The 27,643-nt window shown below is 42.7% G+C and overlaps 1 protein-coding gene across 12 annotated transcripts in view; it reads right to left on the reverse strand.

The window, feature by feature from the left end:
* BEGAIN (brain enriched guanylate kinase associated) overlaps window positions 1-27,643 on the reverse strand; it is a 260,116-nt gene that overhangs the window by 112,032 nt on the left and 120,441 nt on the right. For 8 of the 12 annotated variants that reach the window (XM_048855769.2, XM_048855770.2, XM_048855771.2 and 5 more), the window contains one exon: window positions 21,922-22,011. The exons of the other annotated variants lie outside the window; for them this stretch is intronic. In XM_048855769.2, coding sequence (XP_048711726.1) covers window positions 21,922-22,011 — 90 coding nt within the window. The remainder of the gene's footprint in view (window positions 1-21,921; window positions 22,012-27,643) is intronic. 12 annotated transcript variants of the gene reach the window in all.

Below are 27,643 nucleotides of genomic sequence, written 5' to 3' on the forward strand. Positions count from 1 at the left end.
CTCCTAAATTGCCTCCTGTTCCCCCATGCCAACCCTCTCTCACTTGTCCCATCCACCTTTCATAGTATCCATATTGCTCCTCACAGTCTATGTTCCGTCAAGCCCCCTGAACCAAGAGGCAGCCATTTTGCCTGTGGGTGTGTCTTCAATCTCATTGAAAATAGGGGGGGGTGGCAGCCTCACTTCCACAAACAGATAGACAGTAGGGAACAATGGCCATCTTCAGCCCCGTTGGCAGTAATAGGAGATGGTGGCCAAACTAAATCAAGGAAAATTCATGAGTTGGTGCCTTTCATCATATTTTCATGAGACAGGTAAAATCTATTCCAGAATTGCTAGAGTCCAGATAAAATTTTGAGAGTTGGCAATATGATACTTATTTGACTTGTCTTTAATACACTGGCTCTCATTAGTATCTCTTCTTTTTGTTACAAAAAGAACCTACGTATATTAAAGGAAAAAGCTTTAAAATTCCTGCTTACTGTAACAGAGTAACCTAGACCTTGGAAATAGCCTAATGTTTTGCCAACACTGTTTCTGTTTTTATTACTTTTTTTTTTTTGCACGATTACAGTTGTACTTGGCTTACCTCTAGTAGTTACTTTATTTTAAAAATAATATATCTTAATTCAGAGAACAAATGCTTCTCGGCTTAACACAGTGGTCTGGATTTCTATTTTTCCACTTCTTACTAAAGGATCAGTACCTTGAAGGAACTATAAGCCAAATATAGGGCTGGATCCAAAGTGCATAGTGAATCTATCCATGGACTCCAGTGCATTTTGGAACAGGTCCATAGTGGTTGCTTATAGGAAAGTATCTTTAGAAATATGCATACAGTTATAGTCGGCCTTATAATTATTACTATGATACATTACTCTATGAGCATGTTAGGAAGACGAAAGGAGAAGAAGCAGGAATACTGTGTTAAATGGAGACCCATTTGTTGCTTATGGCCTCAGTTCAGCAAAGCATTCAAACATGTGCTTAATTTTTTGGCAGATGCTTTAGTCCCCAAGAAGTCAGCTTTGAAGGGTATAAGTACTTACGTGCTTTGCCAAATAGGGTGGGTTATTCACCTGCTTAAAGTTAAGTACATGCTTGAATGCTTGGCTGACTTAGCACCATAGGCAACAACTATAACTATGTAAAATTGAATAGAAAGTGTTGATAGAACATATTTAAGCTACTTTCAAGACCAGGGTTACTCTGTTTCAGTAAGCAGTGATTCTGAAACGTGGGGCTGTCCATATACTGAGAAAAGGAGAGGACCATTTCTAGAGACGTAACCCAGTGACCACCTTTTTGACTAGAAAGACAAAATTGTCCAACATTTACCTTCTAGTATCAACATTTAAAAATGAATTAAAAATTAACAACTCCTATTTAACATCCATTTTAACTCATTCTGATAGATAAACTGGATTGTTTTTTTAAGAGTTAAAAAGTATACAAGAGAGTTTACTTTAGTAACATGCAGTATATAATATATTACATTCAGGTTAAAAAATTGATGATAGGGTCAAAGGTGGGGGTGGGTGGGCAGGAAGAGAGGGAAGGGAAGAGAGAGAAAGAGTGGGAATGCTGAAAACCAGGAAACTCTGCCAAATGTTCACAAACAAATACACCAATAAAGCCCCAATTCAGGAAAGCACTTGAGCATGTGATTAAGTCTATCCTGATTCAGGACAACACAATGTACATAACTTTAAGTGTGTGCTTAAGTCCTATTGATTTCAATGGGATTTAAACACATTCTTAATTCTCTTGAATAGGGATTTTTTCCTGAATCGGGGTCTAATAAATCTCTAGTATTGGGATTAATAATGAAAGCAGCGATGGATCCTAACGTGTGGTAGCATGGAGAAGGATTATCTCTGGCTGTATATTTGTGCATGAATGAATCACCATACACACACCTTACCAGTTTCAAGTAAAGGACATTGCTTTTTTTTTTTTTTTTGGCTGATTACACGCAGGCTTTACTTTGCTTCCGGTTGTCCATGGAAAAACACAGGAAGCAACGGTAAAACAACAAGAGACAGAAACAACGCTAGATAAGGGAAGAATATTTTCTTTCAGAAAGAAAATGTAATAGGTCAAGTTCAGAACTCACATAACTCCAAGAGAGTCAGTGGAGTTCAGGGATGAATTTGGCACAAATTTTCTTTTTCACAATTTTAAGAATACTTGACATGCTTTCCTGCATTCTACATATGGGGTGCAGCTCTGAAACCATTTCCCCTCACTACTGAGCACTTATGATCCTACACAGTTTACTGCTATAATTCTTTTTCCTTCTGCTTGGGGATATAATGTTTTTGCTCTACAAATCTGGTGTCTATAAAAATAAATGTATCTTTTTGGATAGTTTCCATGGTGTATCGCTCTGATTTTTTTTGACTGGTAACCCATACAATGTTGGAAAGGGTTCACTCTGTTTTGATATAGCACTGTCAAGAAGGTATGAGAGAGAGATTGATCAAAGGTGGATTTTCAAGCAGTCATGTCAATTACGTTGCATTTTTTCTTTCCTCCTAAACAATGACCTTCCAAAAGCTCGTTCCATTTAATACAAAACTGCCTTTCTTTTCCAGCTGTCATACACCAATTCTGCAGAGGCATGATGACCATACCCTCTTAACTCTAGAGAATCACTACATTTTAATTCAGGATTTACTATTGCCAACATGCATTCACAGTTCTTCATCACATGGCATATATTCTATATTATAATTAAAAACACAGGAAAATGATTTAGTGGGGAAAATAATTGAATGGACTTATCTCTTTCTCTCCCCCCCCCCCCTTACATTAAAGCATCAGGACAAAGATTTAAAAAAAGAAAAGGCAGGAAAGGCACATTTGCTAACAACTTCAAAGACCATGACCATGTTTACACTACAAAATTATGTTGACCTAAGTTACCTCAGCATACAGCTGCTACACTTATTAAATCACTTGTGTGTGTGTGCGCACTTGGCTCCTTGAGTTGGCAGCATGCTTCCTTACCAGGAACACTTGCATCAATGCAGAATGCAGTGCAATGTGGGTAGGTATCCCACTGTGCAATTTGCCATATTCCAGAGCAACTTTTGGGAAGTTCTTGCAATGCCTGATGGGGCCAAAATGAGTTGCACAGGGGTGACTGGGAGCATGGGGTCAATTTCCCATAATACATTGTTCTCCATCCCATAATTTCATCTGCCACCCATAATATTTCATGCTTTCTTTTCAAAGTCCCACAAACCCGCACATCTGTCTTTGCTGTCCACCATCTCTGACAGGAGTACTATTGTCATGAGTGTTGCAAGCACAGGGCACCTGATCCTGCAGTATTTGCAGAGCTGTAAGAGGAATGGTGGGAAACATAATGACTCCTTGGAGGCTAGATTGCTGTGGGACATAGGAAGAAACAATACAAGGCTGTTGGTGGCATTCATGAAGCAGCTGGAGATGGTGGAGCACTGGTTCTGGGCTCAAGAAACAAGCCCCGACTGGTGGGATTGCATTGTCATGCAGGTTTGGGATGACAAGCAGTGGCTGCAGGACTTTTGGGCGCACAGGCCATATTCCTGGGTCCGTTTGTCAAACTTGCCCCAGTCCTCCAGTGCAGGGACACCAAAATGAGAGCTGCACTGACCGCTGAGAAGCGAGTGCTGATTGCACTGTGGAAACTTGCAATGCCAGAGTCGGGAATCAATTTGGAGTTGGAAATCCACCCCATGGGCTGTTGTCATTCACGTGTGCAGGGCCATTAATCACCTCCTGCTACACAGGACTCTGACTCTGGGCTATGTGCAGGACATAGTGGATGGTTCTGAAGTAATGAGGTTCCTGAACTAGGGTGGGGAGGAGTGATAGATGGCACACATATCCCTATTTTAGCACCAGACCACCTTGCCACAGAGTACATTAACAGAAAGGCTTCTTTTCTATGGTTATGCACATGCTGGTGGATCACTGGGGATGCTTTTACCAACATCATTGTGGGCTGGTCAGCAAAGGTGCATGACACGTGTCTTTACAAACACAGGACTGTTCAGAAAGCTGCAAGCAGGAACTTTCTTTCCCAACTGGCAGATTACCATTGGGAACGTTGAAATGCCAGTAGTGACCTTGGGGGACCCAGGCTAACCCTTGTTCCCCTGGTTTATGAAGCCATACACCAGCCATCTCGACAGCACCAAGGAGCGCTTCAGAATGACAGTTGAATATGCCTTTGGTCATTTGAAGTGTCATTGGCATTGTTTACTTAAAAGGTTGGACCTCAGTGAGAAAAATATCCCAACGGTTATAGTTGCCTGCTGTGTCCTGCATAATATATGTGAAGCAAAAGGGGAAAAGTTTCTGCTGGGGTGCAGGGCAGAGGTGGAGCGGCTGTCTGCTGAATTTGAACAGCCAGATACAAGGGCTATGCGAAGAGCTCAACATGGAGCTATATGGCTCAGGGAAGCTTTGAAAGACCATTTTTATAGTGAGCCAGAGGATTGTGTGTTGATGTAGTGTGCTCTACCTGGCCTTGCTCTTTTGTGGCCCAGAATAAATTGTGTAGGGATTGTTATGTATGTAGGAATCTAACATTGTCAATACACCTATTAATATTGTTTGTGAATGATGTTATGAGTTCTGTGACACCGTGCAGTAACAGGAAATTGATCACTGTCAGACCTGCTCCTCACCAGCCAGCATACGTTGTGAACTAATGAAGATGAATTATGTTCCAAAAAATAGACTTTTATTGTGTAACATGAACCAGGCAAATAAAAAAGACACTTAGCACTTAATAAATTAAGTAAACAGAACTTACGAAGGGGAAAGAACAGTCTTTTTCATTTCAGGTACAAAAAACAAGCTGTGTCTTTCACAGTAATGTCTGTAAAGCTGTTATTTTCTTTAGTGTCCCCCTGGGTGGAGGCAAGCCAGCTTACGTCAACCTAGCTGTGGAAGTGTCTTCACATAAATTGCACAAACCCCTTATGCCACATGGAATGTTGAGGGGGTGTATAGGGAGGTCCCAATGCAGAGTTTTATATGGGCTGCAGAGGAAGGTGACCATGGGATTTTTGAACCTGCAGGTCTAACAGAGTCTGAAGCATCTCTCTTTGCTGATGAGAAGCGCAAGCATCTCCTGCTGAGTGTCTCTCTCCTTTTCCTGAACCTTTCTCCTCTCCACCCTCTTTGTTCAGGCTTTTCTGCAAGGATGATCCTCCAGGCCCTGTGCTTGTTCTCTGATGCAGCACTGGTTTTCAGGATCTCCTGGAACATGTCATCCTGAGTCCTTTTCTTTCTCCTCCTTATCTGGCTCAAGTGTTCTGCAGGTGTAGAGAGGGACATCCCGACTACCGCAATGGCAGCAGCTGCAGATACAACACACAGATGTACCATTGTCAGTGTATTCACACTGGAAATCAAAATTTAAGATGCTGATCTCACTCCCCTTGTTCCTCAAAATGTAAACACTACATTTTCACTTCTGCTTGGGACTGATAGAGCATAGTGTCAGTCACAGCACCAGCCATGGTGAGTATGGCCTATCAGGGGGTGAGGGAAATGCAGGGTGAATAGCTTGCTAGCATGATTATAGTTGTATAGGGCAATGGCACTGAATACTGGCACCATTTTCCACCGGTGGTGGGGATTTTAGCTGGTATCTCGCTCCTGAGGGTAACAGAGGCAGAGAGAGCACAGCTGCTGCTGGTGTCCCAATGCCGCCTGTGCTCATATGCTGCTAGCCTGTGTATGGCAATGGTGCCTGTTGAAGTTATTGCTGAGTGGCTTGGGAAGGTGTCCTACCGTGGAGGAAGATATAAGGCAGCCCTCCCCAGAAACCTTCGGCAGAGGATTGCAGAGTCCTTCCTTGGAAGTTTCTTCGAGATCTCTACGGAGGATTCATGGGGCATTCCACTGCATATAAACAAACTGCTCCATGTAGCTCCCACTGCCTTACTCTAGAGGGGAATGAAAAGCAAATAGCAACTCTACCTCTCAGTTGTTTCACTACCTCTTCTAGCACAGGTTAAAATGGGCAAATCAAAAGATGTGTCCTGCTACTTTGGGGGTGCCATCCCTGTAATTTCAAAATAAACAGCACACTTACCAGAGGTTCCTTCCCTGGCATCAGACTCGCCAATGCTCGACTGTCAGGACAGGCTGGATTGTGGTGGTGTCAAGAACAGGTCCTGGTTTGCTGCACAGCTGGATTTTCCAGTCACCTGTCCTCCATACTCCTCCTCCACCCCCTCCTCCTTGCTGTTCATGGCAGGGGCTTGGGACTCAGGCTCCTCAGAAGAATCTATGGTGCTCTTGGAGGTAGTGGTAGTGTCTCTGCCAAGGATGGCACGTAGGTTTTTGTAAAAGTGGCAGGTCTGCGGTTCTGTACCAGATCGATTGTTGGCCTTCTGGTATTCCGGCCACAGCACCTTGGCTTTCACTCAGCACTGATGCTGGTCCCTGTTGTAGCCCTTTTTTCTGCATCCCCTGAGCAATCCGCTCATAGATGTCAGTGTTTCTATGGCTGGTGCGAGCTCTGTCTGCAAAGCCTCTTCTCCCTACAGGTCCAGGAGATCCAACGCCTCCTGTGTACTCCAGGCAGGAGCGCCTCTGGAGCATGTAGCAGGCATGGTCAGGTGGGCAGTTCCACTCAACAGTGGAGAACTGTTAGGTGTGCTTGCCAAGCCAGGCAACCAGGAAAAGGAATTTCAAAAATTTGCAGGGCTTTAAAGGAGAGGGCAGCTTCCTGTCTACCTGGCCAGTGAAGTACATAATGGTGACCGAAGCAGTCAGTATGGGACATTGTGGGACAGCTCCTGGAGGCCAGTAACTGTCGATGTAAGTAATGCAGTGTCTACACTGGCACTGTGGCAATCTAATTACATTGACCCTGACTCTCTGCCACTCGAGGAGATGATGGTATTAAGTTGGCATAGCAGGGCACTTACGTTGGCGGGAGCCAAATTTATGTGAAGACACTTCCAGAGCTAGGTTGATGTAAGCTGCCTTGCATTGAGCTAACCATGTAGTGCAGACCAGGCCTAAGTGGAAATATGTAGCCCCTTGTGCAGTACAGCTCAGAAAGGGTCTAATCCTGCATTTCCTCACTTCTCAAAACTCACATCTTCTTCAGTAATAAGTTTCAAAGGAGCAAGGAATGGCAGGATAGGACCCAAAATCCAACAAAGAAATAACTTTTGCATCAGTGGTTCTTCATTTCTTCTAATGATCTCTAAAGCACTTCTGCTGTGATAACTAATGGTTTTTAAGCTATTATTCATTTTGATTAACTAAAATCTCTCTCTAAAAATATGGACAGTCAATAAGATTCTAAATATTTATCCTATCTTCAGGGAACCTCTCACTGAGGGATGTTTTCACTTTGCCTCATTAAAAATGTGTTTGCAGACCTTTTATCATGTTGTTCTCTGCAAATTGATCTGTTCCAAAATTTAATACATATTTTATTGGTTTGCTTATATGACTGTAAAGCAGACATGAAAAACTACTTTAGCACTGTCATGTGTGTCCATAAACAGTGTGACTACCCATACTTGCCAGTATTGGACCAGGCCTTTTGGGTACCCTAGAGGAGACAATGAATCATAGAATATCTGGGTTGGAAGGGACCTCAGGAGGTCATCTAGTCCAACACCCTGCTCAAAGCAGGACCAATCCCCAATTTTTGCCCCAGATCCCTAAATGGCCCCCTCAAGGATTGAACTCACAACCCTGGGTTTAGCAGGCCAGTGTGTTATACCAATAAAATAAAAACCAGCAGGATCTTATTAAAGGGAAAAAGGCAAAATACCACATTTATTGTGAATACAGAAAGAATCATAGTAAGCAGGTTGTTATAGCTATAACATGCCATTCAATCTCATATTTATTCACACATTCATTCATACAAACACACACACAGGTTCTGCAAGGTTGTTATCATAGTTACCAGCCTTAGAGTTGCTCATGCCAAGCCACTGGCCAGGTGGCCTGGACATGAGGAGGGAGCAGGGCCTTGTCAGATGCTCATCTGATGCTCCTGGAAGTTGGTTTGCAGAATCAGACCCCAAAGTTCTCACTTTTTAGAGTCTATTTTTATAGGAATTTCTTCCTATGCCAGTCTATGGGAATTGCTTCATCATGCTGTTGCTGAATCAATCAGCAGATAGCACATTCCTGACGGCTCCAAGATGTTATCTTGTTCTTTGGTTCTCCCATTCTTGAGGCTGTTGGGTGGATTCCAGTCTGCCCTCCGGGGGGTCCTCTGGTTATTTCCACTTGACGCCTTCTTCAGCCGATGGACACTGGATTCTTAGGCTGGCACCTCCCTGATCATTCAGTTATTATCCACACCAAGCATCCATCCACATACATCCTCTATCTCTATTTTAATCACAATTGTTAATACAACAAAAGGGCAGGGAGTCTCTGGATGCTGTTTCTGTTGTTAGAGTATTGCTTTGAGTCTCTCTCTGTGAATTGCTTTGAGAACAGACTCTGTCTTAGAATGTACTAACACAATTAGCAGCTTGCAAGTTTCACACCTAGAGGGAGAGAAACAGTACCAAAAACCAAGAGACCTCTTAATTAGTAATACCCTGGAATTTAAACTCTGGGGAATCAAACTCATTTGTGATTTTAATACAGAACTTCTTTAATATGATCCAACAAGTGCTCAAACCACTGAGCTCTGCCATTCTCCTCTCCAATATCTGCCAAGTCATACTATTGCCTGGGGTTTCACAGGTTAATTCCTAGCCAAGATCCTGAGGCAACTCAAGGACGCAATAACGACTGGGAACTGACTGCGTAGAAGGCTGTCTTACTCTAGAGGAGAAAGACGAGGGTTGTACAGACCATGGCAGAAAGCTCTGAGGGAATGCAGGAGCTGCTGTATGGTCTCTACTTGTCTGGTGGTTACATTTTTAAATGTTCTGCTTGCAGAGCTGCAGGGAAGGAAGACATTTTTGCAAAGCTAATGCCAATCTGGGTTAAGCCCACTCGGGGACATAAACTGGTAGCTCCTTCATAGGGACATGAACACATGTATGGTGTTGGCATGGTTCATGGAGTCCCAACGTTTGCCTCTTTTGTGGCATGGGAAAGCCATGGTGCACATCTGCCAAGAGTTGAAGCCCCTTTTCCTGTGCCTCCAGAATCTCATATTCTGGCTGCACTTTCCCCCACATCTCTGTATTTACGCACAGCCTACCTGTGGCCCCACAACATTGCAACCCCCCCCCCCCGTCAACTTCCTGCTAGTGCTGGCTGAGATGACTATCCATCAGTTGAGGAGGAAAAGGCTCAACAGGGTGGGGAGGAGTGCTGTGTGACTGTGGGGCCTGCTTCTGTTTCCCTATTGTTTGACACAAACTACCAACCAGCACAGGAAGACTGCAGACCAGCAAGGGGAAACTGAGGTACAGGAAAGCCTGACTAATGAGAGGGAAAAGCAAATGCCTACAGTGCCTATCCTAATACAAATATTAAACAGCCCAAATGGGGGCAGTGTAGCCATTCAAGCCTGAGGTGGTGAAGAGAAGGCAGAAAACCTCTGACTGGGATCAGAGATGGGCCAGTGCATTCTGGTTGTATTGGGAACAGGGGCATTCTGGCTGTGTCAGCAACACAACATTGTTGAGAACTTTACTCTGAAAGAAAACGCTCAAGATTTTTCCAAACGTTCTTCAGGTTATTAAAAAGGTCCCAAATGAAACAGCAATTGTATTACTGTGTTGGGCAGGTTTTTTTGGGAATAGAATATCCTATCTCACCAAGTATCAAATGATCAAGATGTTATTTTGGATAGTAAGGGGAAAACTTGCAAAAGGGGAATGCAAAAACCAAGCTGCGACGTCTGCACTTTTGTGAACAAACTGATTTGTGCACATGTTAAGTGGAGAGATGGGCCCAAACTGCAAAGTTTGGATCCACATCTGAACTTTGCCTCATTCAGGAGGATTTAGATATGGGATTCGTTTCAGCCCATTCTAGAAACAGAGGACTACTGTAGTTTAGATCTGGAACCCAATCCATACATCCCCAAAGATTTGAGGTGTTCAGATTAGGTTGTTTGGACCCAAGTATAATTAACTGCATGCTCAAATTGGTATTTGAACAGGTAAATATCCAGTATGCCCCCTACCGCCTCAGACCTGAATGTTGGTGTGCACAGACTTGAGCTCCTCACAAATTCAGTCCTTGATGATGGAGGGCCTTTTCCTACATATGACCTTGTGACAATCAGGCTCCAGACACCCTGAGTGGAGAACAGGGGGGTCTGAACTTCAAAGAATAAGCAATTTTATACAACCAGTTGATTCGATGTTCGTGTATATAAAAATAGGTCAAGTAAGTCTTTTATGAAAGCTTGTCATGCGCTGAACTTGATGGTCATTATGAGATGTATACAGACAGTATTTATGTAGATATAAAACTGTGCTCATAATTTGTGCTGCAACAGTCAGCTCCACCTCACAACAGCGAGCTGGTCAGAGAGGCAGGGAGGGGTTGCCTCCCCAACCAGCTCCAAGCCCCTAGCATTGTACATACCCAGGAAGAGACAAACCACGAGCTGTTGGTGGTAATGGGAAAACATTAAGACATCCTGGCTAGAATTTCCCCACCCTAAATAATGATGAGTTGCCATACCAGGCAAAAATAAAATAAAAGGGAAAAAAGCTCATAAGAGGGAGACTTGAAACTGACCTTATTTGACATATTTTACACACAATAACACTGTATACATCCAGTTGATTCAATTGCTTACTCTTTGGGGTTCAGACTCCCTGTTCTTTTCCTAGGGTGTCTGGACCCTAATTGTCATAGGCCCTTCTTTGTCCAGTCTGATAGGCCTATGTTTTTCAAAGGGTTTGAGCATCAGAGAGTGTATTGTGCATTTGATGAATTACGTGCTGATTTTTCCATTCATGTATGGAAAGCTGCTGACAAGTGAGTGTTTGTGTGGGTGGGAGGAAATGTATGTGCTTTAGAATAAATGCTTGAATGAGCTAGATTTGGATGTCAAGTTGCTTTTATAGCTCCCAGTCCCCATCCATACACACACACAAATGGAAGGGGTCCCTGATTGTAGTTCCAACTATACCTAAAGAGCTCAAGCTAGCGTACCAACAGCCATCAAACACTAAGGGGTCACATGAAAGGGGAGACAGAAAGGAGAGCAAGAGATCTTTTTATTTATTTATATCTATAAGTACTATAGTATTTATGGTCCTAAACACTATGAGCCAGATGTAAATGGTCCCACTTATGTGAGTTGAAGATCTGGACCAATATCTTACAATAGGACTACTGCAGCATTGGGGTGATTACTTTACTTTTGTTCTTTGTCCCCCAGGGTACAGACAACTAATTCAGAATTTCTCTTTCTGGGTTATAATTGTGTTAATTCTGCTAAATATACCTGTCTGAACCGGGCTGAAATCATGGACTAGCTCATACGAGGGCAGAACCGTTGCATCCCCTAACTTAAAATAGCTTGAAGTCACGTTTTGACTGCATCAGCCTAACAGTCTCTGGATTAAATGGGAATTATTCCTATTCCAGGATACAGAGGCAATGCGGGGGAGGGAGGGAAGGTGTGGAAGGGTGGAGGTGGCTTGTGGGGTCACATCCCCCTCCCAGATTTCTGCCAGGGTTTGCTGGCCATATTCAAACACTTGGTGCAGCCAGGCCCCCTCCCTGCATGGTAGCTGCTGGAGTCAACAAGCTACGAGCTGCGCCCAATGGGGAGAGGCAGGAGCAACAGCTGGGAGCTGCAGGGAGGCGCCGTGCGTTCCAGGAGGGGAAACTGAGGGTAAGTGGAGGGGCTGTCGTGGGGGGGGGCATGACTGAAGCTGTTCTGGGGGTGGCTGAACCTTTAAATTGTGCCCCCTGAACTATCAGCAGGTATGGGTCATCTCTGCTGTGGCAAGTGTGTGAGGGCCGCAATATGCAGGTTAGTGGAGAGAACATAAATTCTGAAAGCCTAGAACTTCCCAACACATTGAATTCAATACAAATATCATATGAAAAGATGATATGAAGATGAATAGCTAACCTTAGATGTGCAAAAAGTCCTTAGAGGATCAGCTGCCAGCTGTTATGTGCGGTGAATGCCATTATTCTCAGTAGAAAATGGTGTGTTTCTTGGCATATGTTCATACTATGGCTATACAACATCTCCTCTCTTCCAGTGGTATCCAACCTTTTCTCTGCCGCGGCGCACCTCACATTCCAGAGGCTCTTTCCCCCTGCCCCCCGCTAGCGGCTGCAAGAGGGAAGGGGAGGGGCAGAGGAGCTGACCCCCTGGCTCACACAGGAGGGGCGGGGGAGAAGAAAAGGCGACTGAGCTCTGACCGGTCGCTCTGCCTCTGGAGGAGGCGGGGCAGTACGGCAGATAGCCAATCAGAAAGCAGCTTTCCTCCCCTTGTTCTCAAATGTACTTTTCAAAAAATTCCATGGCACACCTGTTCAGGCCGGACAGCACACCAATGTGTCAAGGCACACCGGTTGGGAATCACTGCTCTATTCTGAATATACTATCAGTAACCAAAGGCTCTTTTTGGGTCAAATTGAAACATAATGAATAAAATTACAGCTTTCAGGAATAGATTAAAACTCCCGAGTTATTAAATGAAGTCTCTTCACCAGGCAGTCAGGTTTCCCTGAGGTGCTGAAAACTGCAGAGACATGACTTACCCAAATAACAGTGAACAGTGGGGAATCCAAACCTCTATTTTGGGGAATATTCTATTCTGCCGAACACGAGGAATCCAGGATGCAGCATAGTTGATGGGAAGGAAATAACTTATTGCTATAAATCAGGATACCCATACTGTAACATAAGCAGCACCGCTAGCTATGCCAACCTCTGCAGTTTATATAATTCTTCTGCATAGAAAATCTCAGTCAGATCTCTGAAGAGTGATTTAATATTTCTGTTAACTTGATTTGTATCCGGAGTCTTCAAAATGCATTTGCAGCTCTTATTAACAAGATAGCCAATTTTGCTGAAGAGACACTTTTGAGGGGTAAAAAGAAAAGGAGTACTTGTGGCACCTTAGAGACTAACCAATTTATTTGAGCATAAGCTTTCGTGAGCTACAGCTCGATGAGGCTATACATATGAGAGAGAAAAATAAATGTGCCACACACAAAAATCAGAAGGCTAGTGGCTTAAGCCAAAAGTGACTAAAGACATCTAATTAGAGAGACAAAGTGGGTGAGGTAATATTTTTATTAGACCAGCTTCTGTTGGGAAAGAGACAAGCTTTCAAGCTTTCTTTTGAAGAAGAGCTCTGTGTAGCAAAGCTGCTCTCTTTTCCCTGTGTGACAGGGTATACAAACACTACAGTAGGAGTAAAAGGGTCAAGGATCAACTCTAGGCCTAAACAACCCCACCCCACCGTCCCTGCTGAGCATGCTCCAGGTGGAGGTGGGGCTTAAAAGGCACCCAGACAGCTCAGAAGGCAGGGAGAAGGACCCTCCCTGGGAGCTTCTGAGGAAGGACACAGAAGCTGCTCCTCTAAGCCCTGGTCTACACTGGGGGGATCGATCTAAGTTATGCAACTTCAGCTACGTGAATAACATAGCTGAAGTCGACGTAATTAGATCGACTTACCGTGGTGTCTTTACCATGGTGAGTCGACTGCTGCTGCTTCCATATTCTGACTCTGCCTGCACCTCTCATGGCGCTGGAGTACAGGAGTCGACAGGAGAGCACTTGTGGGGGGTCGATTTATCGCATCTAGACTAGACGCAATAAATCGATCCCCGCTGGATTGATCGCTGCCCGCCGATTTGGCGGGTAGTGAAGACATACCCAAAAAGAGAGGAACTGCTCCGCTAGAAGCCAGACTGACTAAAGGCACTATGTTTGTTCTACATTATTTTGGTTACAGACTGAAAAAGCTTGAATTATAGAGTGGAGGGGTAAGAAGTGGTCCAGGGAGGACTGTCTTAAGGTGCTCAAAGGTGCCTGACCTTGGTTACCCCCACAGGGCTCTGGGCCAAATCCTGATGGAGTAGGAGAGCCTAAGCTCCCATACCACTCTCTAACCACTAGCTGCCACTCCTGCCAAGTGCCAGCCATTGCACCCCAACAGAAGTTGATCCAATAAAATATATTACCTCACTCACTTTGTCGCTAATCTCCTGGGATCAACACAGCTACAACACTGCAAACAATAAGGAAGTCTTAGTCAGTATAGAGGAAGTCTAAACTATCATAATCTATACTTTCTTTTGCCCTCCCCCTCCCCCGCCAAGCTATCCTAATTAGATTCTCTTTCGAGTCTAGACTGACTTACTTATCTAGACGCAGCAATTTTTAGAGCAACTGACATATTTAAATAGACATTAGCAAAGGGTTGTAAGTAGAGCGGGTCAAACTTTCTATCAAATGTGAAACTTGATGGAAACTTTTTTCCACCAAAAATGCTATTATGTCAAAACTGAAATGTTTTGTGGAAACATTTAGATTTCAGTGGAGACATTGCTGAGCTCCAGGATGGAATTTCTTTAGGGAAGGTGTGAAGAGACTATTCTTCTGCAGAGTAGCCAATAGCCTAGTGTACCTGGCTGAGAACTGGAAGACATGTTCAAGTCCCTGTCCTCCCTGATTAGGAGCAGGGCCTTTAATTTGATTTCCCACATTGCAAGTGAGAACCTTAACCACCAGGCTATTTGCTATTCTGAGATCTCTCTCTCTTGCTTTTTCATGAAAAATGTCAAAAGCTCTTGTTTTTGTTCCACATTGGAATAAAACTGTACTGCAAAACCTAGATATTTCTCATGAAATGGAATTGTTTCCTAGTTACACATAGGTCTAATAGAGTTTGAGTAAAGGCGTTTAATTTATATCACTTTTGAATTTGTCTGTGTGTTTGGGGAAAACATAAGGGTGAACAGCTAGAAAAGATGCAAGAGAAGAACAAAATGCAGAGCAAAGAGGTGAGCCTGCTTCCTATCTCTTACTAACACTCTCTGAACATGCATTCAGATTGTGAGTGGTTGTTTGTTTTGCCCATTTGCAAATATTTGTGTAACTGGAGAACGACTACACTTTGTTCATGTGTGATATTGGGTTTTGTACAAAGGTATTCTCTTCTTGTTGTTTACTCTTCTCTATTCTCCTGTCTTAAAAGTTCCAGTCATCCAATCAGGGAGAAAAAAATATCTATGTGACTTAGATGACCAATCACACACTGAGCATCACAACTGTTCACTTCAGTTATTTGCTAATATACCAAAGGCTGATATATGTTTGCATAAACTATTTAGTAAAAGCATGTGAAAAACAAAAATACATTTGCAGTCATAAGCATGATTCAGAAAAAGGTCAGATCATTTATTTGTAACAAATAGTTCAACTTGCCTAACAAAGACTGTTGAGAAGTTGCCTGTCAGTGTAGCAAGTCAGTTTAAGTTGTGGCAAGAACATTGACTACTTTTTATATCCTGCAATGTCAGAGAAAGACCCAATGATCTGCCCTCTATTTTTCTAGGGAATCCAGGCTAGTAAGTCATGAATAATAATAAAAAAATATCAAGGGAATAAGAAATGGGGATAGCAAAATTAGAGGTAGACCTCTATTTTACCACTACAGTTTGGAAGCAAAGTGGAAGCTCTCTAGGCAGTTCATAAAGCATCCCTAAATCACACCAGATCACCTTAACACAAGTTCTGGGAGGGGGGGAGAGGGGGTGTCAATGATTGCTTTGGCTTGCAGTTAAGAATAAGTACTTCCTCCACTCTCTCAGGCTATTACTAAGGAAGACCTGCCACATCAGCTCTCATACATATAACAGGTTTCAGAGTAGCAGCCGTTAGTCTGTATTTGCAAAAAGAAAAGGAGGACTTGTGGCCTTAGAGACTAGCTTATGCTCAAGTAAATTGGTTAGTCTCTAAGGTGCCACAAGTACTCCTTTTCTTCATACATATAACACTATATTCTAATAATGTTAATGGTTCCTGCTTCTTCATCTACTTTCTTTTCTTTTTTGTTTATTCTTGATCCATCTAGAATAGCTTGACAGCCACATTCAAACACTATTATGGCTTTGCTAAGAGGAAGCTCATTTGATCACCCACACACTGCCCCATTTTGTTTTGTGCCTGTCTTAAATGTTCATTTTCAGTATCAGAAAGGTGCGTGGCTGTCAGAATACAGCACATAGTAAGGATCAGTGAAGTGCCATGTACAGAGGCACATTGAATCTTTTTTTATCACTTCCTTTAAAAGGACAAGGAAGACCTATGGAAAGATGATGTGGCATAAGGAAAGAGAATCAGTTCCTGTCCTACTTCAGATAAAGCAGTCAGATTCAAAGAACTTGCTAGATGGAGGGGTACAATCTCTCTCTTCACACTTGGCAACTTCTTTCCCCTCTGTTTTTTTCTCCTTCTTGTTCCTGCTTTCTTTCTTTTGGTTTAAAGCTCACCTGCATTGGGCTGTTTCTCTAGGAGCTGTTGGTTTCATGACAAAATGGGTGAGGTCATATCTTTTATTGGACCAGCTTCTGTTGGTAAGAGACAAGCTGTGGAGCTTACACAGAGCTCTTCTTCAGGTCTGGGAAACGTTCTCACTGTCCAGACTCGAAGAAGAGCTCTGTGTAAGCTCAAAAGCTTGTCTCTGTCACCAACAGAAGTTGGTCCAATAAGATATTACCTGACCCACCTTGTCTCTCTAATAGCCTGGTACCAACACAGCTACAATGACACTGCATACAACAATGGAAGATATCAAATTTTGTTTCATGCCAGGCATTTAAAGAGGGTTTGTGTTAACTGAATGGAACAACTATGTATATATTCTTCTGGCTCTGGGAGAAGACATCTTAGGTTGGTTCTGGAAGGAGGAGTTAGAAAGAGCAATGTTTCCCCCTCCCCATACTCTGTATGTAGTGTATATCTATATATTAACAAGTTTCATTAACTGATTGTCCTTTTTTTATGCACACTTGCACTCTGGTCATCTTTCATGGCAAAAGTCACACAAGCAATTTGTGTTGTACCCAAAATGGGAATATACAGGGGCCAACCTTTAGAAAGTAAACATCTGCCAACAGTAATGGGATCAGAGACAATACAGCTGTTACCTATAATGGGAAATAGCAGTGGCATTTCAGATACCTTGGGTGGTAACTGCTGAAATTCTACTGGCAGCTGCTATAGGACTGTTCTTTGACATTCTATACTGTCTATCACACAATGGCTGTGTTCTATAGTCAGAGCAGCATGCTGTGAGAAAGAGGATGAATAATAATAGGGATTTTTGTGCAAGGTTTTTGGCAACACAATATATCTCCAGTGTGTAGATGCCAGGAACACCAACGCTTGATGGGGTGAGTTAAAGAACATCATTTAGCCTGAACAATCTATGTCCTGTAAATGTAATTCAGATTCCTTGGGAACTAATGCTGCTCTCAGTTACATGTGCACAATACTTATTGAGTGGAATGGGAGTACTGAGAGCTTTACCTGAGGGCAGAAATGGCCCCTAATGTTACCTGAATGAAATTTGTGTAGCTGAGTATTTAAAAATATCTTCAGTTTTCTGACATTTGCAAATGATTTTCAGCTGGGTGATTAACTTGCTATTATGGCAAATCAGATATGTGCTGTCGTCATTAGCTCTTTATTTTGATCCTCACCTCTTTGTTTTAGATGCTGCGCGGCACTATTTTAGGATTTGCAAACTGAGAAGTTTCCTATTCCGCAAGAATCTAAATGAGTACACCTCTAGCAAGTCTGCCATTGCTCAGCATGTTGTGAAATCAGTTCAAACAACTGTTCTCCCAGTTCCAGTGTCATGACTTATTAGCTGAGCAGAGGGTGGTTTTATTCTACACACTCAGCTCAGCTGGCTTTTCAGCATAGGGCTAAATTCTGTCTTCTCCTTTGTGGGTACACTAGGGAGAAGGAGGAGCAGGAAACCTCCTCTCCTGCCCCCAAAACTCCTACACAGGGACTCGTCAATAGCTCTCCCTTAGCAGTGCAGAGAGCCAGGCTAGGAGCAGGGGATTGTTGTACAGCATCAGAAGGGCTAACATCTGGCAGCAGATGCTCAGGTGAGCACCTGCAGCACTGTTCATCAGCAGCTGTGAAAAGCACGGTACAACAAGCTCCTGCGCAGGGATTCTGTCTGCATCAGCCCTGCACAGCCAGCGGCTTCAAGAACTCATTTACGGATTAAAGTGGCTTTAATTTTTTTAACAGGTTTTTATTAGAGACTGACTGAAATGGCCTGAATTTGCCTTTTGCAAAGAGATACTTATTACTTAAGTGCAGCCTACAGTACTGTACCCAGTACAGGGGCCACTTTTATGGTCTCTGAAGTGAGAAAGAGATTTTTCTTTATGAAGTGACTGGAGTGGTTTTTTTTTTTTTTTTAAATCATGGAGGAACCAGGTTGGATAAAATTCAATCTGCCCACATTTTATATTTTCTGAAAACTTTTATAGGCAGTATCTTTCATTTTCACACACCTGTGCACTTCCTGGTCCCACCCAGAAGCAGAACTCCTAAAATACAACCAGAAAGCCAATTCTGGTGAGATTTCCAGATATGTTTTGAAGAACTAAGAATTTTGAACAGTTTGCATATGGTTTGGGTGTATTTACCTTGGAACTCATAATTATTTTTAGGTTTTATCATCACAAAATTATTTTTGCATGGTTGGTTCATTTTGCAGTTCTTTTTCAGCTGCTCATGCAATAATATTAGCATAATCTTTTAAGCTTACTCTGCTCCATTTAAAAGTTGGTAAACATTTTTGCAGGAACTAGTAATGCATGATCCAAAATTCAGGATCTGAATACCCTAAAACTTTGGAGTGTTTGAAATCCAGCTGTGATATTTTTTCCCTAAATGCAAGCTCATTTTTATTAGGAACTAAGGACTACAAATGGACAGTGAATGAATTTCAGGTGTGCTTAGCAGGCATTACAAGAATAAAACCATTTAGAATCATAGAATATCAGGGTTGGAAGGGACCTCAGGAGGTCATCTAGTCCAACCCCCTGCTCAAAGCAGGACCAATCCCCAATTAAATCATCCCAGCCACGGCTTTGTCAAGCCTGACCTTAAAAACTTCTAAGGAAGGAGATTCTACCACCTCCCTCGGTAACGCATTCCAGTGTTTCACCACCCTCCTAGTGAAAAAGTTTTTCCTAATATTCAACCTAAACCTCCCCCACTGCAACTTGAGACCATTACTCCTTGTCCTGTCCTCTTCTACCACTGAGAATAGTCTAGATCCATCCTCTCTGGAACCACCTCTCAGGTAGTTGAAAGCAGCTATCAAATCCCCCCTCATTCTTCTCTTCTGCAGACTAAACAATCCCAGTTCCCTCAGCCTCTCCTCATAAGTCATGTGTTCTAGACCTCTAATCATTTTTGTTGCCCTTCGCTGGACTCTCTCCAATTTATCCACATCCTTCTTGTAGTGTGGGGCCCAAAACTGGACACAGTACTCCAGATGAGGCCTCACCAATGTTGAATAGAGGGGGACGATCACATCCCTCGATCTGCTCGCTATGCCCCTACTTATACATCCCAAAATGCCATTGGCCTTCTTGGCAACAAGGGCACACTGCTGACTCATATCCAGCTTCTCGTCCTCTGTCACCCCTAGGTCCTTTTCCGCAGAACTGCTGCCTAGGCATTCGGTCCCTAGTCTGTAGCTGTGCATTGGGTTCTTCCGTCCTAAGTGCAGGACCCTGCACTTATCCTTATTGAACCTCATCAGATTTCTTTTGGCCCAATCCTCCAATTTGTCTAGGTCCCTCTGTATCCTATCCCTGCCCTCCAGCGTATCTACCACTCCTCCCAGTTTAGTATCATCCGCAAATTTGCTGAGAGTGCAATCCACACCATCCTCCAGATCATTTATGAAGATACTGAACAAAACCGGCCCCAGGACCGACCCCTGGGGCACTCCACTTGACACCGGCTGCCAACTAGACATGGAGCCATTGATCACTACCCGTTGAGCCCGACAATCTAGCCAACTTTCTACCCACCTTATAGTGTATTCATCCAGCCCATACTACTTTAACTTGCTGACAAGAATACTGTGGGAGACGTGTCAAAAGCTTTGCTAAAGTCAAGAAACAATACATCCACTGCTTTCCCTTCATCCACAGAACCAGTAATCTCATCCTAGAAGGCGATTAGATTAGTCAGGCATGACCTTCCCTTGGTGAATCCATGCTGATTGTTCCTGATCACTTTCCTCTCATGTAAGTGCTTCAGGATTGAATCTTTGAGGACCTGTTCCATGATTTTTCCGGGGACTGAGGTGAGGCTGACTGGCCTGTAGTTCCCAGGATCCTCCTTCTTCCCTTTTTTAAAGATTGGCACTACATTAGCCTTTTTCCTGTCATCTGGGACTTCCCCCATTCGCCACGAGTTTTCAAAGATAATGGCCAATGGCTCTGCAATCACAGCCGCCAATTCCTTTAGCACTCTTGGATGCAACTCGTCCGGCCCCATGGACTTGTGTACGTCCAGCTTTTCTAAATAGTCCCTAACCACCTTTTTCTCCACAGAGGGCTGGCCATATATTCCCCATGACCATTTAGCTGGTCATAAACCAAGACTACTATATACTGTACCTTATACCATAGTCAAGCCCTCCAAACTCCATGATAGTAATCCATTTAAAAAGAAACACAGGTAAGATCACACTGAATGGTTACACTATGGGAGGGCAAACTAGTTCTGATTAAAATGAATTCCCAAACATCAAGCCAAATTGAAATGCAAACTCTTTTTGTAAGGGTGGAAATATATTGCTTTATCTTGGATCCATTGGTCACTTCCTGGTTTCAGCCAGGACAGGAAGCAGAGATGCCATGAAGCAAAGTTATTCTCATATCTGGACCATGGTAAAAATAGAAGTCATTTGCAGTTAATTTAAGGATTAGAAAATATGTACTGTAATTTAAACCACTTTCCCAGTACATGACATGTCCGCTGCTCATGGAAGTCTACTTCTCTCCAAATGTCGAATGGCTCTTCCCCCTCTTCAGCACACTCTGTAATATACAGTGTGCCAAGAAGTATCTGAAGAATCCTATATATATATATTCTTTCTTGTACTAAGATCTCTGTAAGGGTGGGAAACCACAACACTTCTCGGAGGAAAATCTGCATATTGCAACAAGACACCCTAAGGGCAAGCCTACCGTTATTTTGTTGTCTTATGAATTTTCCACTTTGAATATTTGTCCCAGTGAAAATTTTATTGGATGAGTGAACAGTATCACTTCTAGGTACCTGCAACTTTTAATGATGTTGGGTGGATACCAGCAAAAGGAACAAAGGAGAAATCCGTGGAGATAGTAGGAGAAAATGAAAGACAAGTATGGGGAAAAAATGGAAAAAGTCATTAGTTTAGTTTACTTTATACTACGTTCTACACAGGAACATCAAGCTAAAATTAATCATGACTGTTCCATGTAAGCCTGTCTCCAGCATATCCTTTCATCATCTATGCACCTATTACTTTGAGAGAACCTGATTCATGGAGCCCAAGGAAAAAAAGAACAAAAGAGATCTAGAAATATATAAACATTGGCAATTAAGAAATGTAACCTGGTCAAATTACTGTTACATCAATAATGGGTGAAATGTGTATGTATTTTCATAACCACACTGACTGAAAAGCTAACAACTAATAGGAGGAATCTGAAAATACTGCAGCTTTTATACATACTGGTAATAATTACTACAAGCTGCCACAAGACAATCATCTAGAATACTATCAAATAGATTTGCTGCTACTTCCCTGATTCAGAAATATTGTATAGCATTGTATAGATGTGAGTAACTAAAGACTGATGTGAAGAATAGAAACAAATGATTGACATGAGAAAGTTAGAAAGAAAGCATAACTTAACAAAACATCACTTTTTAATTACCTGTCCCAGAGGGTAGGTGAAGATTTTGCGAGCCTGCCCTGGAGAATTCTAGGTTGCCATAGGCAGGTTGGCACCCAGGAATTTCGTACCCTGCAGCATGAATAGAGGATAAACCATGGCTAGGTATGGCTCATAAGACATCTGAGTGGAAACCTAGCTAGACAACCTGCTTACTAGCAGGTTACGACATAATTTAGATATTCAAGTAATGTATTGAAATTCACACTATATTACTTTAAAGCAATACTAAATCTACACACAAGATGTTGTTTCAACCCACATCTTTGTTGGTTATCTTACATGAGACCTGTTGTAGGTGACAAAAAAGATTTGTAGGACCAGACTCACCCTGGGTCTAAATGGGTGCATCCTCATTGACTTCACTAGAGCAGCACCCGCTCAGTAATTCGGTCTTTATAGTTGCACTGTACCACATCAAGTTAAACAGATTTATATTTAGTATCAATTGGGCCAACAAAGTAACTTTTGTGCACTGTGGCAGTAGTACGTTTAATTAAATCTGGGCTCAGATTCAAGTTCTGCATTCCATGTACTGTGCACATCCAACAGCCGCAGAAAAATAGCTGTAAAATGTTTGCTGAAAATGAAAAACACAAAAGCAAATAAACCCGAACAAGCAACATAAACCATAATTAACACTCAGCAGAAGTGGACTCAGAGCCAACAAAAGGATAACAGATAGGCATATCATCAACAGGAACTCCTGTACAATATTTAATCACTGCCCAACATTAACATCAAGCAGTACTGGGAAGACTGGATATTTCCCAGAATTCTATTCAGTCCTTGTTTAGGCAAATTCCTACTCAAGTCAATGGCAGGTTTTCCTGAGTAACATCTGAGTAAGAACTATTGGCTCTGGCCCTACAAGCTGAATCCAGATTGTTTTCCCGCATGCCTTAAAAATGCAGCCTAATACTTCTTGGCATGGAAACAAAGACCGTAATTTTGTTCACCTAATTACTATTCATATTTAACAACCAAGAATGTTTATATAGCTTGTAATGTATCTGATGGCTAATGACAACGTGTACAGGATATCCTACTTTCCAGTGTTCATAATTAATGAGTACTTAGTCTTATAAGGAACAACCCATCAGCATGTGTTTGTACAGGCTTCTCTAGACATAGTGGGATGCATATTCAGAACAGGGTGTAATTGCTGCACCTGCATAACCCTGCACTGAGAATATCTGAACAGAACTGGAACAATGATGTAAAGGACAACCTTACTGATTGCTGCAGTTACGGTAAAGTGAAGTTGGCAACAGCTACATCTCAAAAGCAAGGGATACCTAGATGATGCACTTTGAATACCCTGAGGAAAAGCATTGTGTAAGTGCACTTTATTATTGTAGTAGTAGCTTTGTGCCAAATCCTGAGGATCTAAACCCTTCCTCAGATAACTCCCAACGAGGACCACAGCAAAATTTTGCTCAGTCAAGTCAGTGAAATCATTCCAGATTAACGTAGATATATCTGAGAACAGAATTTGGCCCAACAGGATGTTGCCAAAGCAAATAATATAATTAAAGAAAATAATCCCTCTGGATTATAATACCCATTAAAGATACTACTATAAGATTTACCCACATTGACTAATACCCTATGATAATAATAATAATTAATACCCATTGTTTGAGTGTTTGGGTAGCAAAATGATGCCTTTACTTGGGAAAATAAGGGCCACAGCCTGCCATTTAACTTAGAATTTAAATGAAAATTTCCCTTTTGAAATTGAAGAATTATGCAAAACATCTGTTAACCCCTATACAAAAATGCCAACTATGCATCACCATTTACAAGAATCCGATCGGAGAGTGCTTTAAAAGAACCCTGAAAAATCTATATGATCCATAGATGAGGGAATAATCTTACTGATGTTCTAATGTAACCAATGCACCACAGGACAGGTTTATATGCACCTCACAATTAACAACTGATAGCAAAACTACAAGCGGTTTCTTCAATCTTGTGATGAGGTCTGGTCTGCTTCCAATACTCTAGCATCTTAATGAATAATAACTCAAATGATGCCTTGCTGGAGTGTTAAAAATTAAATACCCTAGTGTAAATAAGAGAAGAGCTTATTAGTTTCTAGATATCATCATGCTTCAGCTGTTGATTAATCATTGAGAAGTTTATCATTTTAGAAGATCAGCTGAGGTTTCTTGTTTGAGATAAGTGTTGGGGTGCTATGGCTTAGCCACCAGTAACGCATTTCAGGCAAACTTTCCTATTTCTCTGAAATCTTGTTGTGATTAGTTAGGGATAGATGATGCTTTAGGCACAGCCCTGAGCAGATGGTGATACATAAGCTGCTCTACCCCAGGACTGACTAGCACTGGAGGTCTTGTACCTCAGAGACATCCCTCTGAGGCACAGTTGAACCCTGCTCCCCTCTTGTTCTGAAAGGGGGAGGGGACTGAGGAGAAAGAGCGGAAATGGGGTAAATTACAGCAGCCTTTGAAAGGGTGTAATTTACATTCCTTCCCTCTCCTCTCTGCACATGGCTGGACATCTACTCTGGCCAGCAAGAGGGTGGAGCCACAGGAATGTCCCCTCTCCACCTCTTTGCTCAAAAAAGGAAGTATTCAAGACTTATGCACTGGTTCTGCACCAGACCCAAGATCAGGGTATGTCTGTCTTGGCTGAGCAGGATTGTATGTATGCTGGAGAGGGGGCATATATACCTTGTTTCCCTGCTCAGTTGAGTAGGAGACGGGCACAGTCTACTACTTACTTGACAGTAACAGGGTTTATAAAAAGAGCAAAGCTCACCGCTTCTGAGAAGCTTGTTTTCTCTCAGTTTGGCATCTGACATGGATCATGTGTGGGCAGATATCCATGAGGATGTAAAAATAAGGGATAGGCTGAGATTCAGTGGATTTTTCTCCATCACACTAACTTACAGGTTAGATAAACCTGAAAATTAAAAAAGGAGGCAAGGAAAAATGTCTAATTTCTACTGTACATTTGTGCTGAGTGCTTTTTTAGTGAGCTGTCAATCTTATGTTTGATAGTTTCTGTCCTTGCCTTCCTGCTGTGATTATCCAGCCCATTCTGTGCCTCTTAACATATGTGTAATTAATTACTTTATATACACCAACACTTATGGTTCTTCTTTCTGTGCTCACCTTCTTATCAAGTGGTGACTGGAAAAAAAAAACCTGTAGTAGTACAAATTAACTTCCTGAATTTCAAAGAGGTCTCAGTGCAACCTCCATTTTGTATCTGCAGATCTATAGGTACATAACTGGAGACTGCATCTAAATAACTAGCTCCTTAATGTCTTCCAAAGGCAACAAAGAGAATTCAGTCAAAGATTTTTCCAAAACTAGTGAAACTTGTTAAAACCAATGAGTTTAATAAATAAACAACAACCCAACAAAACCAAGCAAAAAACCCCACAAACGTTTTTCTAATGAAAGAGTAAGTCTTGCAAGCTTCACAAGGGATCACACAAAAGCAATGGGCTGGATTCTCCAGTTCACAAAGTGAACTTAAACTAGCCAGAGATTCAGACTGGAGAATTCTCCCTGAGTAGGGAATCCCCTCGCCTGCCTCAATGGGTGGCGGAACTCAGTGAGGCTGGCGGTGAAAGGGGGACAGCCTCAGCAGTGAGGGAAGAAGACACTTGCTGTGGGACATCAGACAGCAGGGGAGGAGTGTGGAATGGCTAGTATTACTTAACTCCTAGCATTACCTAGCTCCCAGGTGCCACGTGGAACTTCTTCTGGCTGTCAGTAACCATGGGAAAGGCTCCTTCTCCAATTAAGAGACGGGTTATGGAATTTGTTACTGAACCACCCCAACAAAAAAGATACGACTTATTTATAAAATGGATTTTTTGTCTGGTTTTCAAATCTTATGTGGGAATGAGGTGCCATTGCAGGGCAGAGAACTTGAAGTCCATTAAAGGCTTTGAGCATATCATAAGGGCAGAGAGAACCACAGAAGTGGCAGCAGGAAGAGTGGCAGGCCCCTTCCCAGGCTGGAATTGTGCATATCTCCCCGAGGTATGGTACTGAAGAAGGTGAAGGGGGAATACAGGTTTATTCACTACTTGTCCTACCCTTGGGGCTTATTGGTAAATCACTATATAGACTCCCAACTGTGTTGGATGAGCTACTTCTCATCTTATACAGCGGTAGCCACAGTCAAGGTATGTGGCGCTGGGGTGACGTTAGCTAAATGCGACATCAAGTCTCCATTCAGGTTGCTTCCAGTGCATCTCAGAGACTGTAATTTGCTTGGGTTTCAGGTTGAAGGTGATTACTATTTTGATAAAGCCATGCCCATGAGGTGCACAGTGTCACGCGCTGCTTACAAAAGAGACATCTCCATGTTGGAGTGGGCAATTGTATACAAGATTGGCCTGAATCACGTAGTGCACTATCTCAATTACTTATTATTTGCAGGAAAACTTGGGACAGACAATGGTGAGTGCATGCTTCAGGCATTTCTGAACCTAGCTGAGTGCCTCAGGGTTCCCCCCTCACCACTGAAAAAACAGAAGTTGTAACATACCTGGGCATTGAACTGGACATAGTTTGTTGTGTTTCTAGGTTCCCTGCAGAGAAGCTGGAATTGGTCAGGGCACTGATAGAGGCTCTTAAAGAGGCAAAAGAAATTACACTGACGGAACTTCAGGTGGTCATGAGGCCACCTGAGCTTTGTGTTCTGGGTAGTGGCTTCTGGTTATATGTCGCAATTTAGGGCAACTGCACCTATATTTCCCTTTAGGAGTTCAGCAAGGGGACCCACACCTAGGTTTCTGGTTCCACAGTCATTGCCTCTCTTGGGTGGAGTGTCTCACTCCATTTGGACTGGGATATAGTCTGGCTGATCAGTTCCCTGCCTTCACTGTGTTACTTCTGGCAGAGACAGGCTGCTGAAACAGACTTGCTTGAAGCAGACGCTTTTCCCTCGGTACTTTGTGGGAAATCCACTTCACACATATTGTTCCAAAGAGTCATTTGGGGTTCCTCACATTTACATTAGGCAAGTCCATAAGGCTGGCTTGGATATAGCAGGATCACTGTCAGACTGATGCATCACCTCCCCTACAGCAGTGGGTGTAACTAGGGTGCTGATCGGCATCCTAGGGAAACACACTGACTTACTGACTAGACAGGTTTATTCTCTGGATAGCCCTTCTGCCATTACCTTTCATAAATTTATATGTCAACTATGCACTGGGTAAACATTCTGCTAGCAATCCAGTACACATCCTTCAAAAATCCATACAAAGTCATTTTAACCTATGGAACTGAGCTTTTACATGCCCCCTTCCTCCCCCGCAGCTACCTCATTACAACCCAAAATATTTGGGTGTAAACTTGAGACTTGGTTCTCCCACTCCCATCTCCCTCCCAGTTTCTAGGGAGTGTGTTTGTGGTATCCCCGTGGCCCCAGGGGGTTAGCTGCCTCCATAATGAATTGAGCCCTGTTCCACCCTAGGATACTACAAGCAGCCATTCTTTGGCACAAAGGAAGAAATATGTCTGGGCTGCCTCCCTGTGGAACAGCTCTCAACCATGCATGGATCCATGGTCCATATTCTAAATAGACAGTTGGCTAACTTGGGTAAGGAGACTGTCAAGAGCCTCCATTTTACACTGACTCTGTTTTAACATCCTTTTTCTTGCAATTGCCCGTCCCAGGAGTGGATAATGGTGTCTGCCGATGCTTCGTCTTG

This window comes from Caretta caretta, chromosome 6 (assembly GCF_965140235.1).
Source record: "Caretta caretta isolate rCarCar2 chromosome 6, rCarCar1.hap1, whole genome shotgun sequence".
Lineage (NCBI taxonomy): Eukaryota > Metazoa > Chordata > Testudines > Cheloniidae > Caretta > Caretta caretta.